At 39.6% G+C, this 12,233-nt stretch overlaps 1 protein-coding gene across 2 annotated transcripts in view; it reads left to right on the top strand.

The window, feature by feature from the left end:
* The first annotated feature begins 397 nt into the window (after window positions 1-397).
* ORC5 (origin recognition complex subunit 5) overlaps window positions 398-12,233 on the top strand; it is a 72,739-nt gene continuing 60,903 nt past the window's right edge. For both annotated transcript variants that reach the window (XM_060156202.1, XM_060156201.1), the window contains exons 1-3: window positions 398-565; window positions 4,655-4,747; window positions 7,842-8,042. In XM_060156202.1, the coding sequence (XP_060012185.1) occupies window positions 494-565; window positions 4,655-4,747; window positions 7,842-8,042 (366 nt within the window). In that variant the 5' untranslated portion in view covers window positions 398-493. The remainder of the gene's footprint in view (window positions 566-4,654; window positions 4,748-7,841; window positions 8,043-12,233) is intronic.

Raw genomic sequence — 12,233 nt, 5'->3', positions numbered from 1 at the left:
AGGAGGCGGGCCTCGGCTCCACGACCGCCTCCCCCTCCTGGGTGGGGCTACACGACAAAGCTCCGCAGCACTTACGGTTTCTAAATTTGGGGCCTTTAGGCGGGAAAGCCGAACCCACAGGTTCTCGACTTAGTGGAGCCCACAGGGCCCCCTTAGCCCCTTCAAGCGCTTTCTCTGTTCGCCCATCCCTGCATCCCCCTCTCGACCTTTGGGTGGCAAAGGCCGCAGCCCAAGACGCCCAACCCCACAAAGCGGGCTCCAGAAACCCCTCTACGGCGCTCAGAGCCCTACCGCTTCAGGCTGTGGAAGACTAGGGCGGGTCCGTCGCTCCTCTTGCGCGCTGACGTCACGCGGACGCACGGCCACGCTGGCTCCTCCCACAAGCCCGAGAGTCCGGTTTCCGGCGAGAGCGCGGAGACCCGAGCGTGGGTGAGGCTGCGGCTGTGAATGCGGAGCGGGCCGCGGGCTGCTCTGTGATTTGGTAACCGCCAGCATGCCTCACCTGGAAAACACGGTGCTTTGTCGCGAGTCCCAAGTGTCCACCTTGCAGTCCCTGTTTGGAGAGGTATTGTAGTCCAGCTATCTTTTCTCTTCCAAATCCCGGAGGCAAACAATTCCGTGGTCTTGCGACATGTTCCAATTTTTAAATTTTCGTTCTGACTGAGGGGCTGTAGACCGTCTTTTGCGTTGAGGTAGTGGGTGTTATAGGTCTCTCCCACTCCTCACCCAAAGTAATTTGTGAGCGGTCTCTTAAACTGCACGGGAAGGACCGGCCTGCACTAGGGCTCGTTGGCCCAGGACGTGATGTTTTACGCACGCCACGGTTTTGAGAGGGTGTTAGTCCAGAGTAGCTACTCGAAGTTGCTTCTTACCCCAGCTGAACAGGATTTTATACAACAGATGTGATTGCCCAGTGTTACTTATTCAAAAGTGAGTCCCCACGTTTCAGTGAGGTAGTTAGTGTAAGTTCTGTGTGGATGGGTAGTTGTCAAGACCTGTGAGGGCCAACGCGGTGCTTCAGGTTTAAAACTTAAGCGGCTTTTCCAGCGTTGTTAAAGCACAGAAGAGGTCTAGTCTAGGCTTCTTGACTAGCAGTTCAGGTGATGCCTAAGAGAAGAGGTTAAATGTTTCCTCTGGATGAACACTGCTGCGGAGTCCTTTCCATAGGAGGTAGCATTCATCAATTCCATACTTAATCTGTTTTTGATTATATTCTGGTGGCCTTTAGTGAGCCTTTTGCTTCAGACTCATTAATTAGACTTGGAATTGATCACACTTGGATCTCATCTGTAAGGAGAGTAAATGAGAGTTTAGGGTCACACTCACGTTCTTCCCTCACACCTCTGGTTTGCTTTCATAAGTACTGCTTTCATCCAACTACCTGGGTGGCAGTCTGGGGTGGCCTGTGAAGTATTAGTAGAAAAGTACCACCCTCCTTCTAAAGGGGCACATTAGTTAGGGAACTAAGGTCAGGGACTGCACCCTCAGTCAGTATTCTAGTTATAATGCTTTTTTTTTAATATCAGTTTTTTTTTTAAGGCATTGGGTCTTTTTTTTTTAACTTTATTTATTTATTTTTGACTGCGTTGGGTCTTCGTTGCTGTGCGCGGGCTTTCTCTAGTTGCGGCGAGCGGGGGCTACTCTTTGTTGCCGTGAGGGGCTTCTCATTGCGGTGGCTTCTCTTGTTGCAGAGCAGGGGCTCTAGGTGCGTGGGCTTCAGTAGCTGTGGCACGAGGGCTCTAGAGCGCAGGCTCAGTAGTTGTGGCACACGGGCCAGTTAGTTGCTCCGCAGCATGTGGGATCTTTCTGGACCAGGGCTTGAACCCGTGTCCCCTGCATTGGCAGGCGGATTCTAAACCACTGCACCACCAGGGAAGCCTAGTTATAATGCTTTTAATTGTAGTTATCAATATTATCACTGAAACATTTTCTTAGTTGTACCTTATGCATTCCTTCCCTGGAGTAGACAAACCCAGATCACTACAAACAGAAGTGATCCTCCTGAAAATGAATGTTGGCAAATAGAGATGAGTGATATCAATTTGGTGTAAATCACAGGAAGAAGTCATATTTAACAATTTTAATAGCGCTTTTCTGTAAGGTGCTGTGCGTGTAGGAGATGCAAAGATCTATAAAAAACTGGTTCATATTTCTTAGCAGATTCATTTATGTATTCAGCAAATATTTAGTAAGCACCTTCTCTGTTCCAGGCACTGTGCCTGATCCTGGCTTATTACAGTTTATGTTAGGTTTATGAAGGTGAAAGGTTAAATAACAGTGCAAGAGTTCAGTACAGTTCTAGTTAACAGTAGAAAAGATGATGTAAGGTGGAATATTATTAAGCACCAAATAGTGGATGCAGGTAAGTGTGGTGGGATTCCAGGAAAGGAGAGTTTTAGTGTAGCTTGGAAAAGTGTCCTGAAGGATATCTTGTGCTTCTCTTTCAAGGTGAAATATAGTATTGTATTAGCAGAGATGCTCAGCAAGCATGCGTTTAATTCTTGTTACAGAATTTTTGAGCTAGTTAATTTACAAGAGAGTTATGTATAAACTTAAGAAAAGAATCTGTATGAAACATCCATTTTTAATCTGTTGGGCTGCTCTTGCCATGGGCATTTGCCATTAGAAAGTATTTTCCTGTATAAATCTGAGTTCCTGATTTGTCTTGCTAAAAGGAAATTTGTAACTTGGTGGCTAGAATGTAATAAATGTTTGTGACTACAGTTGGCCTTTGAACAATGTGGGAATTGGGGGTGCTGACCCCCTGTGGAGTTGAAAATCAGTGTGTAACTTTTGACTCACCCCAAACTTAACTGCTAATAACCTTACCGATAAATAGTCAATTAACACATATTTTGTATGTTATATATATTATATTCTGTATTCTTACAATAAAGTAAGCTAGAGGAAACGAAATGTTACTAAGAAAATCATAAGGAAGAGAACTAATTTATAGTACTATACTGTATTTATCAATACCGTTAGTTTACCTGGTTTATAAGATGAATTGTCTGTCAATATCTACATCAATATTGTCTTAATAATACAAAACACTGGGCTTGTTATACATATTACTAACTAGACATTAAAAATGAAAAGATAATGTGAAAAAGAAATTCATATCTATTTACAGGTATAATGATTCATACGTTGATAACAAAGAAGCAGCGATATAATTGCTTTATGGTAGCCTTCTGTTACGGATAGAATTCCTTCATGGTAGCCTACCTATATACTAATGAATGAACCCTTATAAAGTTTCATGGCATACAGTATTCCAGTCATATTCATAATACAGTATTGTAAACACATGGTTACATTTTTTTGAAAAATCACTTACCTGTGATGATAGGCTAATACACAGTTTCTCCAATTATAGGAAGGAAGGAGGGGTAGGAAGAAGGGAGGAAGGGAGAGGGAGAGAAAGAGGGGAGAGGCTGGGAGGCACAGACATACCATATGGTATGTATGGTAATGTAATCCTTTGGGAGCAAGTTATAAAACAGAAAACTAACACATTGTTAATTTTATATTAAATATCATTCACCGTATGCCTTTGTAAGGATATACTATTATCTACATATATTTTACGCTTCATGGCATACTTAATTTTTCCTATGTGTTTAGGCAACGTGGTTCATCTGTGAGTTTTTTCAAATTGTTGCAAATCTCCAGAATTGTTTCGAATATGTTTATTGAAAAAAATCCATGTATAGATGAACTCAAGCAGTTCAAAACCTGTGTTGTTCAAGCGTCAACTGTACTATTGTAGTGGTAGATGATGATCATAGAGACTCTACTTTTTCACGGAAATTGCATCATCCAATTTTCTTATAATTATTTTTTAAGTGTATGTGAATTCCTCCAAAGCAGGTTTTATCTCTAACTGATTTTTGTACTCTTTAGTGCATCATGGTTTTCAGCATTTAGCAGCTGTCTAATTAGTGTTCATTGAATGAATGAAACATATTTGTAGTATTGACCAGACCAATATAGGGGTGTTTGACAATTTTTACTTTTCTCTAGGCTGCTGACTCATAATGTACTTCAGGAGAATCTTGGGAATATGTATTTTGAAATATATGCTGTGTAGATTTGATCATTGAAAACAATGATGAAATGTACACATTTAGGCCAAGGTAAATGTAAGCGTAATTCAAAATTATCCTGTAAGTTTTCCTTAGAACAGAGGACTCTTGAAATTCTTTCTAGTCCTGTGTTTACATATGCTTAGTTTAAAAGCTTTAGAATGTAGACTGAAGTTGCAGCCTGTGGGCTTAGATTCTATAAAAAAGGGTTAAGAAAAAAATGAAGTATGGTCAAAATCATTCTTGAAAAATCTGTTAAATCTCTCAAATTTGAAAATACAAACATTTATATATATAAACCTGTATAATAATAAAAAGGGTTGAATATATATATGTATAGTAATATATCATATATAATAGGCCAAATGTGATTTTCCAGAAATTTTGAGAAAGAGTAGAGTTGAATTCAAGTAGGTTTGAGGTATAATGATGAATCCACTAAATGCTCACTGTTGAAATCATTTGGATTGAATAATTTACTTTATCATGAAAAGTTTGTCACAAATTGATGAATGTTTATTTTCTGTTTTGTACGTGCAGACTGATATTTGTCTTTTCTCTGCTAGAGACATCATTTCAGCTTTCCATCCATTTTTATTTATGGACATACTGCCAGTGGAAAGACCTATGTAACACAAACTTTGTTGAAAACTTTAGAGGTAAGAATATCCCAAACTCAGTGTTAATTGATTTTTATTCATAGACTCCTAGAAATAGAAGGGATCTGGGAGATACTTAGTTTACCTTTCTCTGAAGGAATATCTTCTACATAAAACATTTCTGACCACCTTTTTGTTGAAGACCTTCAAAGACTGTAAGCTTCAGAAGGCATTGTTAAATAACTTGAGCCTTGATGTTAGAATGTACTTTTTAAGTTGAGCCAAATGACTCTAACTTTCATTGGATGATAATATTTGGGGGAAAACACACATAATAATACATTCTTTAAAAATACTAAAATCTGTTTCTTCTCCATTATTGTACATATTTGAAATATTGATAGTGATAAGTCTGAATCTCCACAAGTACAAAACTAAATATGTCACCTTTACCCTTCTTCCCATATTGCCTCTAACAGTGAATTTCACCATTCACACAGTTGTCTAAACTTGCTCTTTACTCTTTCTTTATCCTCACTCTCTTAGTAAATTGAACAGTAAACACATCCTGTTGATTCTGTATCATTAATGTCTTGACTCCATGTAGCTTGAATCATAGCCATTGCTGCTACTTGAGTTTCATTTACCATTATTTCTTTCATTTATTTCCACAACAGTCTCCTAAGTGCAGTCTGTTCTCCACCCTGCAGCTAGTCCATGAAAATCTTAAATAAGATATTTAGGAAAAGGTTCGGGTGTTTTGCCTGATATATAAGACCCTTCATGAGCTGAGTTCAGTTTATCTTTCTTAACGTAATGCCTAAGAATTTGAGATAGAGTCTGGCAGACTCATGTTCTTCTTCTGGGTTCACCCCTTAGTGCTTTCGCATCTGAAGAGTAGGGCTAGTAGTGACAACATTTGGAATTGTGAGAATTCAGTGAGTTAATACATTAAAAGTGCTTACCACAATACTTAGTATATAGTAAGCACTCAATAAAGTTTAGCTGCTATTGTTCGTGATTATTGCCACACCCTGTTTCATATCCTAAGCCAGGGATGGGCAAACTTTTTCTTATGGGCCAGATAGTAAATATTTTAGGCTTGCGGGCCAGGTACTTTATATTACAACCACTCAACTCCTCCTTAGTGTGGAAGCAGCCATGGACCGTGTCTATCTAAATGGGCATGGCTGTATATATCAAAACAGGTTGCTAACCCAAAGGCTGTAGTTTGCTACCCCCGGTCCTAACTAGCTCAGCGTATGTGTGTTTTGTGTGGCATACTGAACTATTTTACAGTTCTTGCTGTCTCTTACTTTCAGCCCTTGACACATACTGCTTGGAATGGCTTTCTTGTACTCATTCACTCCAACTCTTCTACCCTATTATTTGGCAAATGCTTATTTATTTTGCTATGTTTTCTTGTGTTTACACTTTGGGTAGCCTTTTTTGGCTCTCTAGGCGGTGTTAGATGCCCCTCTGTTGTGCAGCCTCAGCACTCTGTGCTTAATTCTGTTGTAATATTTATCCCTTTCAGCTGTGATAAATGTTTGTGTTTCCCTGGCTTGAAACTGTTTCTTGAGGTTATTCCCAGCACAGTTCTTGGCATACATCAACTTAGGGATTTTAGCCTTTGATCCTGAAGTTTGCCTGTGCATTTTAAAATACAGATGCCTGAGGTTCACACCAGGCTTCAGAACCTGAGTGTACAAGGTCCTCGCTCAGGCATTTGCATTTGGACCTCCCTGCATGAAGTGTCCAAAAATATCTATATTGAATAAAAGCATGAAAACTGAATATGGAAGTTCCATAGTTAAGGGCTGTATTTCATTTTTTAATGTATCTTGGTTTTTGTTGCTGCTTAAACATTGTAATGATAATTATCATCACTTTTGGTACAGGTACACAAAGAGACATTTAGAATATGCTGCCATTAAAGGTCATGGATAGCACACAGGTAGCAGTAAACACAGTCTTAACAGAGCTATTGTGGACTGTAGTTCATAAAGGAGTGGGGGTAAGGGAGGTCAGAAAATGCTGGTGAAATTGTGCCTAAGTAACTATAATGTAGCCTTAGTTACACTGCTAATCTGAGAAAGAAAAGCCTCTTTACTGGGTGAGATTTATAGAATGTCGCTAAAAATAGTTATAGGTTCCATTATTTGTGCCAGATGCCACACGCTGTCTTCCTCTGAGTGATCAGTACTGCTTTTGTGATTTCATTTTGAGAACAGACTATATTTATAAATCTTTTTTTTCCTTGTTACTTCTGGAATTACCTCCATTTTGATAGTTCTCTAAATGAAGAGCTAGTTCTAAGTCCTTATAGGGGGATTACTCTGGTTTTTTTTATTTATTTATTTATTTATTTATTTTTTAAACATCTTTATTGGGGTATAATTGCTTTACAATGGTGTATTAGTTTCTGCTTTATAACAAAGTGAATCAGTCATACATAAAAACTCTGGTTTTTAACTCTTAAAAATGTTTTTTTGGTTTAGGTGTGTCCATGATTAAAAATATTTTAAAATTATAAGTAAGAAATTCCCACTAAGAATTTTAACATTCACATGTTCTTGGGTTTCTTTGTAAGAATTCTTTAGCGGGAAATACAGGTTTGCTTTCAATCCCTGTAGGAAACAAATGAAAACTCAAATAATTAAAGTGTGTTTAATGGAGGGACTATAATATTTTACAAAGGTTGAAGAAATGTTAAGGGAACCAATAAGGGATGGTGATGTGCTGAGAGCCTTTACCTCTCTCAGACCTGAATGGCACAGGAAGGAGCTGTAATCAGGCCCCAGCAAGAGGTGTAGCCTTTGATGAGAGGCTGCCCAACTCGAGCTGTTGCCTTTGATAGAAGATGCAGCCACTGTCAAGCTGTGGGATGGGGGTGGGAGTCAAGGGAATGAATATTCACCTTCTTTCTCTTACCACTTTGCTTCTGTCTCCTGGTTCTTCCCTTTGGCTGAATCGAGCAAGAGCTAGAAAATGAGTCTGGGCGATGCAGTCTGTAGTGGTCAGCCTCCTGGGGCACAGAGCAGTTTGGAGAATGGTGGGGTATAGATTTAGAAGGGCAAATGGCGGATATCCAGCAGAGCCGTTGTTGTGGATATGTGTTTTCTATTTATACTTTTTTGGTTTTTGTTTTCAGCTTCCACATGTCTTTGTGAATTGTGTTGAATGCTTTACCTTGAGGCTGCTTTTGGAACAAATTTTAAACAAGCTGAATCATCTTAGTTCTTCAGAGGGTGAATGTTCTACTCAAATAACCTGTGAAACATTTAATGACTTCGTTCGCTTATTTAAACAAATAACCAAAGCTGAAAGTCTCAAGGATCAGACTGTATATATTGTAAGTATCATCTCTTATTTGAAAACTGATTTATTAGATCAATTTCCATATTTTTCTTTTGAGACTTATGTACAGTGCATTGTACAAGGTGCTTATGCAACATAAAAATGTTTTAGATATATTTCTTTTTTTAATTGAGGTATAGTTTTTTAATTGAGGTATGTATAGTTGACGTACAACATTAGATAAATTTCAGGTGTACAGCATAGTGATTCACAATTTTTAAAGGTTATACTCCATTTATAGCTATTATAAAATATTGGCTATATTCTCTGTGCTGTACAATGTATCCTTGTAGCTCATTTATTTTATATGTAGTAGTTTGCACCTCTTAATCCCCTACCCTTATGTTGCCCCTCCTTCCTTCCCTCTCCCCACTGGTGACCACTAGTTTGTTCTCTTATCTATGAGTCTGTAGATGTAGTTCTTATCTAAAGGGAGCTTCACTTTAGTAGAAGAGCTATGACGTACTCACATATGACTACATATAGAATGTGATTAGTAATAACCATGATATGCAAAGCACTGATTCAGGCACATCTGGTACGGCTTCATAAGGTGGTAACATTTGAGATAGATCCAAAAGAATGATTCGGGTATCATTAGGAAGAAACTGAAGAAGAGGAATTTCCTGTGGAGGGAATTAGGCAAAGGCATACAGATGGGAATGGAGGCCAGGGAATGCCAAGTAGCCTGGTCTTAGTGGGTTTAAAGTATGAAGGAAGAGAAAGAAGAGTAGAAAGGTGGGTGGGGGTAGATCAGGGAGTGTCTTGAAAACCATACTAACAAGCTTTATTTCATTTCTTAGGCAGTGAGAGGCAAGGACGTAGTGAAGACTAGAGCAACAAACATGCTTTAGGAAGACTGCTACGAAGGCATGTTGAATAGGTGAATTTGAGGGGATTGAAAGACATAGGCTAGATGGTTTTGAGGCTCTTGTAACTGTTTCCATTAGAGGAAATTTGGGCCTGGACTAGAGTTGGGGCAGAAGATGCAGAAAAGAATAAATGGAAGAGACAGCAAAGGTCAGACTTGTCAATTATATATGGGGCAGGTCTGGGAAAGATGAATTGTTTGATTTTAGGTTGGCTAAGTTCAAGTTTTAGTTGTTACATCAATGTGAAAATAACTAGCAGACAACTGAAAATATATAATGTGTTTTACATTAGTGAGATTTTATAACACCTTAACCTTATTTTAAAAAATGATTATCTCTGGAATTGAAATTAAAATTTAATATAATACCTTCTCATAATGGCTAAGTTTATACTCACTGAAGGGACCACATCTTATGCATTCTTGCATCTCCTTAAATGTGTAAAACAGTTCCTTCCACATGTTAATTTTGTTCATTTATTTATGCAAATATTTACTTGAGTACTTCTTATGTGCCAGGCACTATTTTAGATACTGGAGATGGAACAGAGACAAAATAGTGTCTGCCCACTTGTGGCTAATTCCTCTAATTGAGGAAGATATGTAGTAAGCAAGTTAATATGTAGTATGTCAGATGTGGTATATTAGAGTAAGGGAGAATCCCCTGGGCGGGGGAGGCTAGTTATTTCTAAGTGGGAAGGCAGAGAAGATCTCACTGAGATGATGATAACTGAGCTGAAACCTGAAGGAAGCGAGGGGCAAGTCATGAAAATATCTGAAAAAAGAGTATTCCAAGCAAAGAGATTTACGTGAGCATACAAAGGAGACTGGAGCATGCCTGTGTATTCAAAGAATATGAAGGAGGCCATTTTGGCTGGAATATAGTTTAAGGGGGAGAGGGGTAATGTTGAGAATCAAATGAAGGGTACAGGTACATTTGATTCTTCATTTGAGAATCAGACGAAGAGTACAAGAGTACACTAGTGCAGGCTAGTGTTATGGGTTGATTTGTTTCCTCCAAAAATTCGTATGTTGAAATTCTAACCCCTACTACCTCAGAATATGACCTTATTTGTAAATGGGGTCGTTGCAGTTCTAATTAGTTAAGTTGAGGTCATACTAGAGTAGATTGGGCCCCTCATCCAGTATGACTGATGTCCTAATAAAAAGAAGAAATTTAGAGACAGACACGCACATAGAGAAAATGCCACATGAAGATTGGAGTTATGCTGCCACAAGGCAGGGGATTACCAGGAGCTAGGAGAGGGACCTGATACAGGTCCTTCTCTAGAACCTTCATGGGAAGCATGGCCCTGCCAATAACTTGATCTTGGACTTCTGGCTTCCAGAACTGTGAGATAATAAATTTCTGTTGGTTAAGCCACCCTGTTTGTGGTACTTTGTTATGGTAGCCCTAGGAAACTAATACAACTAGTTATGAAGCATTTGTATTAATCTAGGCAAACAACATGTTGGCTTAGACTGGGGTAGTATCAATGGATATGGTAAGATATGGACTGTATATATTTTGAAGGTAGGGTTGACAGAATTTTCTGATAGAGTGAGTGTGGAGGAGGAGAGAAAGAAAGAAGTCAAGCATGACTCAAAAAAAAAAGTTTTTGTGCGCTTGAAGGGATAAGGTTGTCATTATCCGAGTGGAGAAAACTGCAGCAGGTGGGGTCTTGCTGGGGGAGAAGGAGTGATGAAGAATTTGGTTTGGGGTATGTTAAGTCCAAGTAGAGATGTTGAGTTGGCACTTGGATGCTTGAGTCTGAGGTCAAGAGAGGTCCAACATGGAGATACCATTTTGGACTTCTGAGCATACAGTAGTAGTACTTAAAGCTGTGAGACAGGATTAGGTCACCGAGAGAGTGAGTGAGTTAGAAAAGAGGTGAGGCCAGTGACCGAGTATTCTGGTGCTCCAGTGTTTAGGGGATGAAGAAATAAGGAGACAAGGGCTTCCCTGCTGGCGCAGTGGTTGAGAGTCCGCCTGCCGATGCAGGGGACACAGGTTCGTACCCTGGTCCGGGAGGATCCCATATGCCGCGGAGCAGCTGGGCCCGTGAGCCATGGCCGCTGAGCCTGCGCGTCCGGAGCCTGTGCTCCGCGGCGGGAGAGGCGACAGCAGTGAGAGGCCCGCGTACGGCAAAACAAAAACAAAAACAAAAAAAGAAATGAGACAAGAAATCAGTGATGTACTGATGTCCTCTATAAAGAAAACTTGGAGAGTGCATAGTCCTGGAAGTTTCTCTAAGCTGCCCCTTTCCTGGTCCTTTGGCTAGAGAAAGTAAGGTTTTGGTTGGGGCTCTTTTGGTCTGTGCTGCTTGGCCTTCCTGTGTTGCCGGCTTATTCAGCTCGACAAATGGGATATATGAGGCAAAAAGACAACTTAGACAATTCACCCTCTGAAGTGAGTTGTCATTCTTCTGGTCCTGAGGTCCCTAGCTGGTCTGCCTCCTTCTTTCCACCTTTCAGAGCCCCATTTGTTTTATATGTAATACTCAAGATTCTTAGTTTTACTTAGGACGAAGAGGAAAAAGTGCAGCTACTCCATCTTAGAAGCAAAAGTCTAATTTTTTTTTCTTAAGAGCAAGTACATAGTGAAGAATTAATAACTACTAGTATAGTTTGGCACTGTTACCTTCATTTATGCTAAGACGACTCTAGTTTAACCCACCATTGCTTTTGCACCATTAGTGCAAATGTCACCATGATGAGAAAGGCATATAAATTTTTAGTATTATTATGAAAATAGTTTTGACCTCACCAACTTCCTGAAAGAGTATCAGAAACAGCACACCCCCCTACCCTCACCTCACAGGGGGCCACAGACTACACTTCAGAAACCAGTGATGTAGGAAATAAGTTGATCTTTCACTGGGTAGCGTAGGCAACAAGATCACTGGTGGAGAGAGGGATTTAAGGAAATGAGTCTACCATATCAGAAGGAGGTCATTTATGTGGATTTTGAAATATCCAAAACTACAGGAGTTATATTAGAGATGTGATAGTCAGAAGCTATAATATTTAAAGACCAAGGAGGAATGACCCCAGAGTGTTGGATGACTCCAACAAGTAGAGTTTCAAAGTTGTGTCTTTAGGGAAGAGGGAGAATCAATATTCTGCAAAGAGCCATGAGGAATAAGTAGGACCCAACTCACTTTTCAGGCCCAGTGGATCAAAGTAGGCATTCGATAAGTTATTTGTTAGATGACTAAACATTAGGGTGGAAAAGTTTGCAGGTGTTTAGCATAGAACATTATTTAGAGTAAATCGTAGAACGTTCAGCTAGCTAATATATGAATTGGTAAGTTT

Source organism: Lagenorhynchus albirostris, chromosome 8, assembly GCF_949774975.1.
Source record: "Lagenorhynchus albirostris chromosome 8, mLagAlb1.1, whole genome shotgun sequence".
NCBI classification, from domain to species: Eukaryota; Metazoa; Chordata; class Mammalia; order Artiodactyla; family Delphinidae; genus Lagenorhynchus; species Lagenorhynchus albirostris.
Note: the sequence above shows the minus strand (reverse complement) of the source record. Positions and strands in the feature narration are given on the sequence as shown.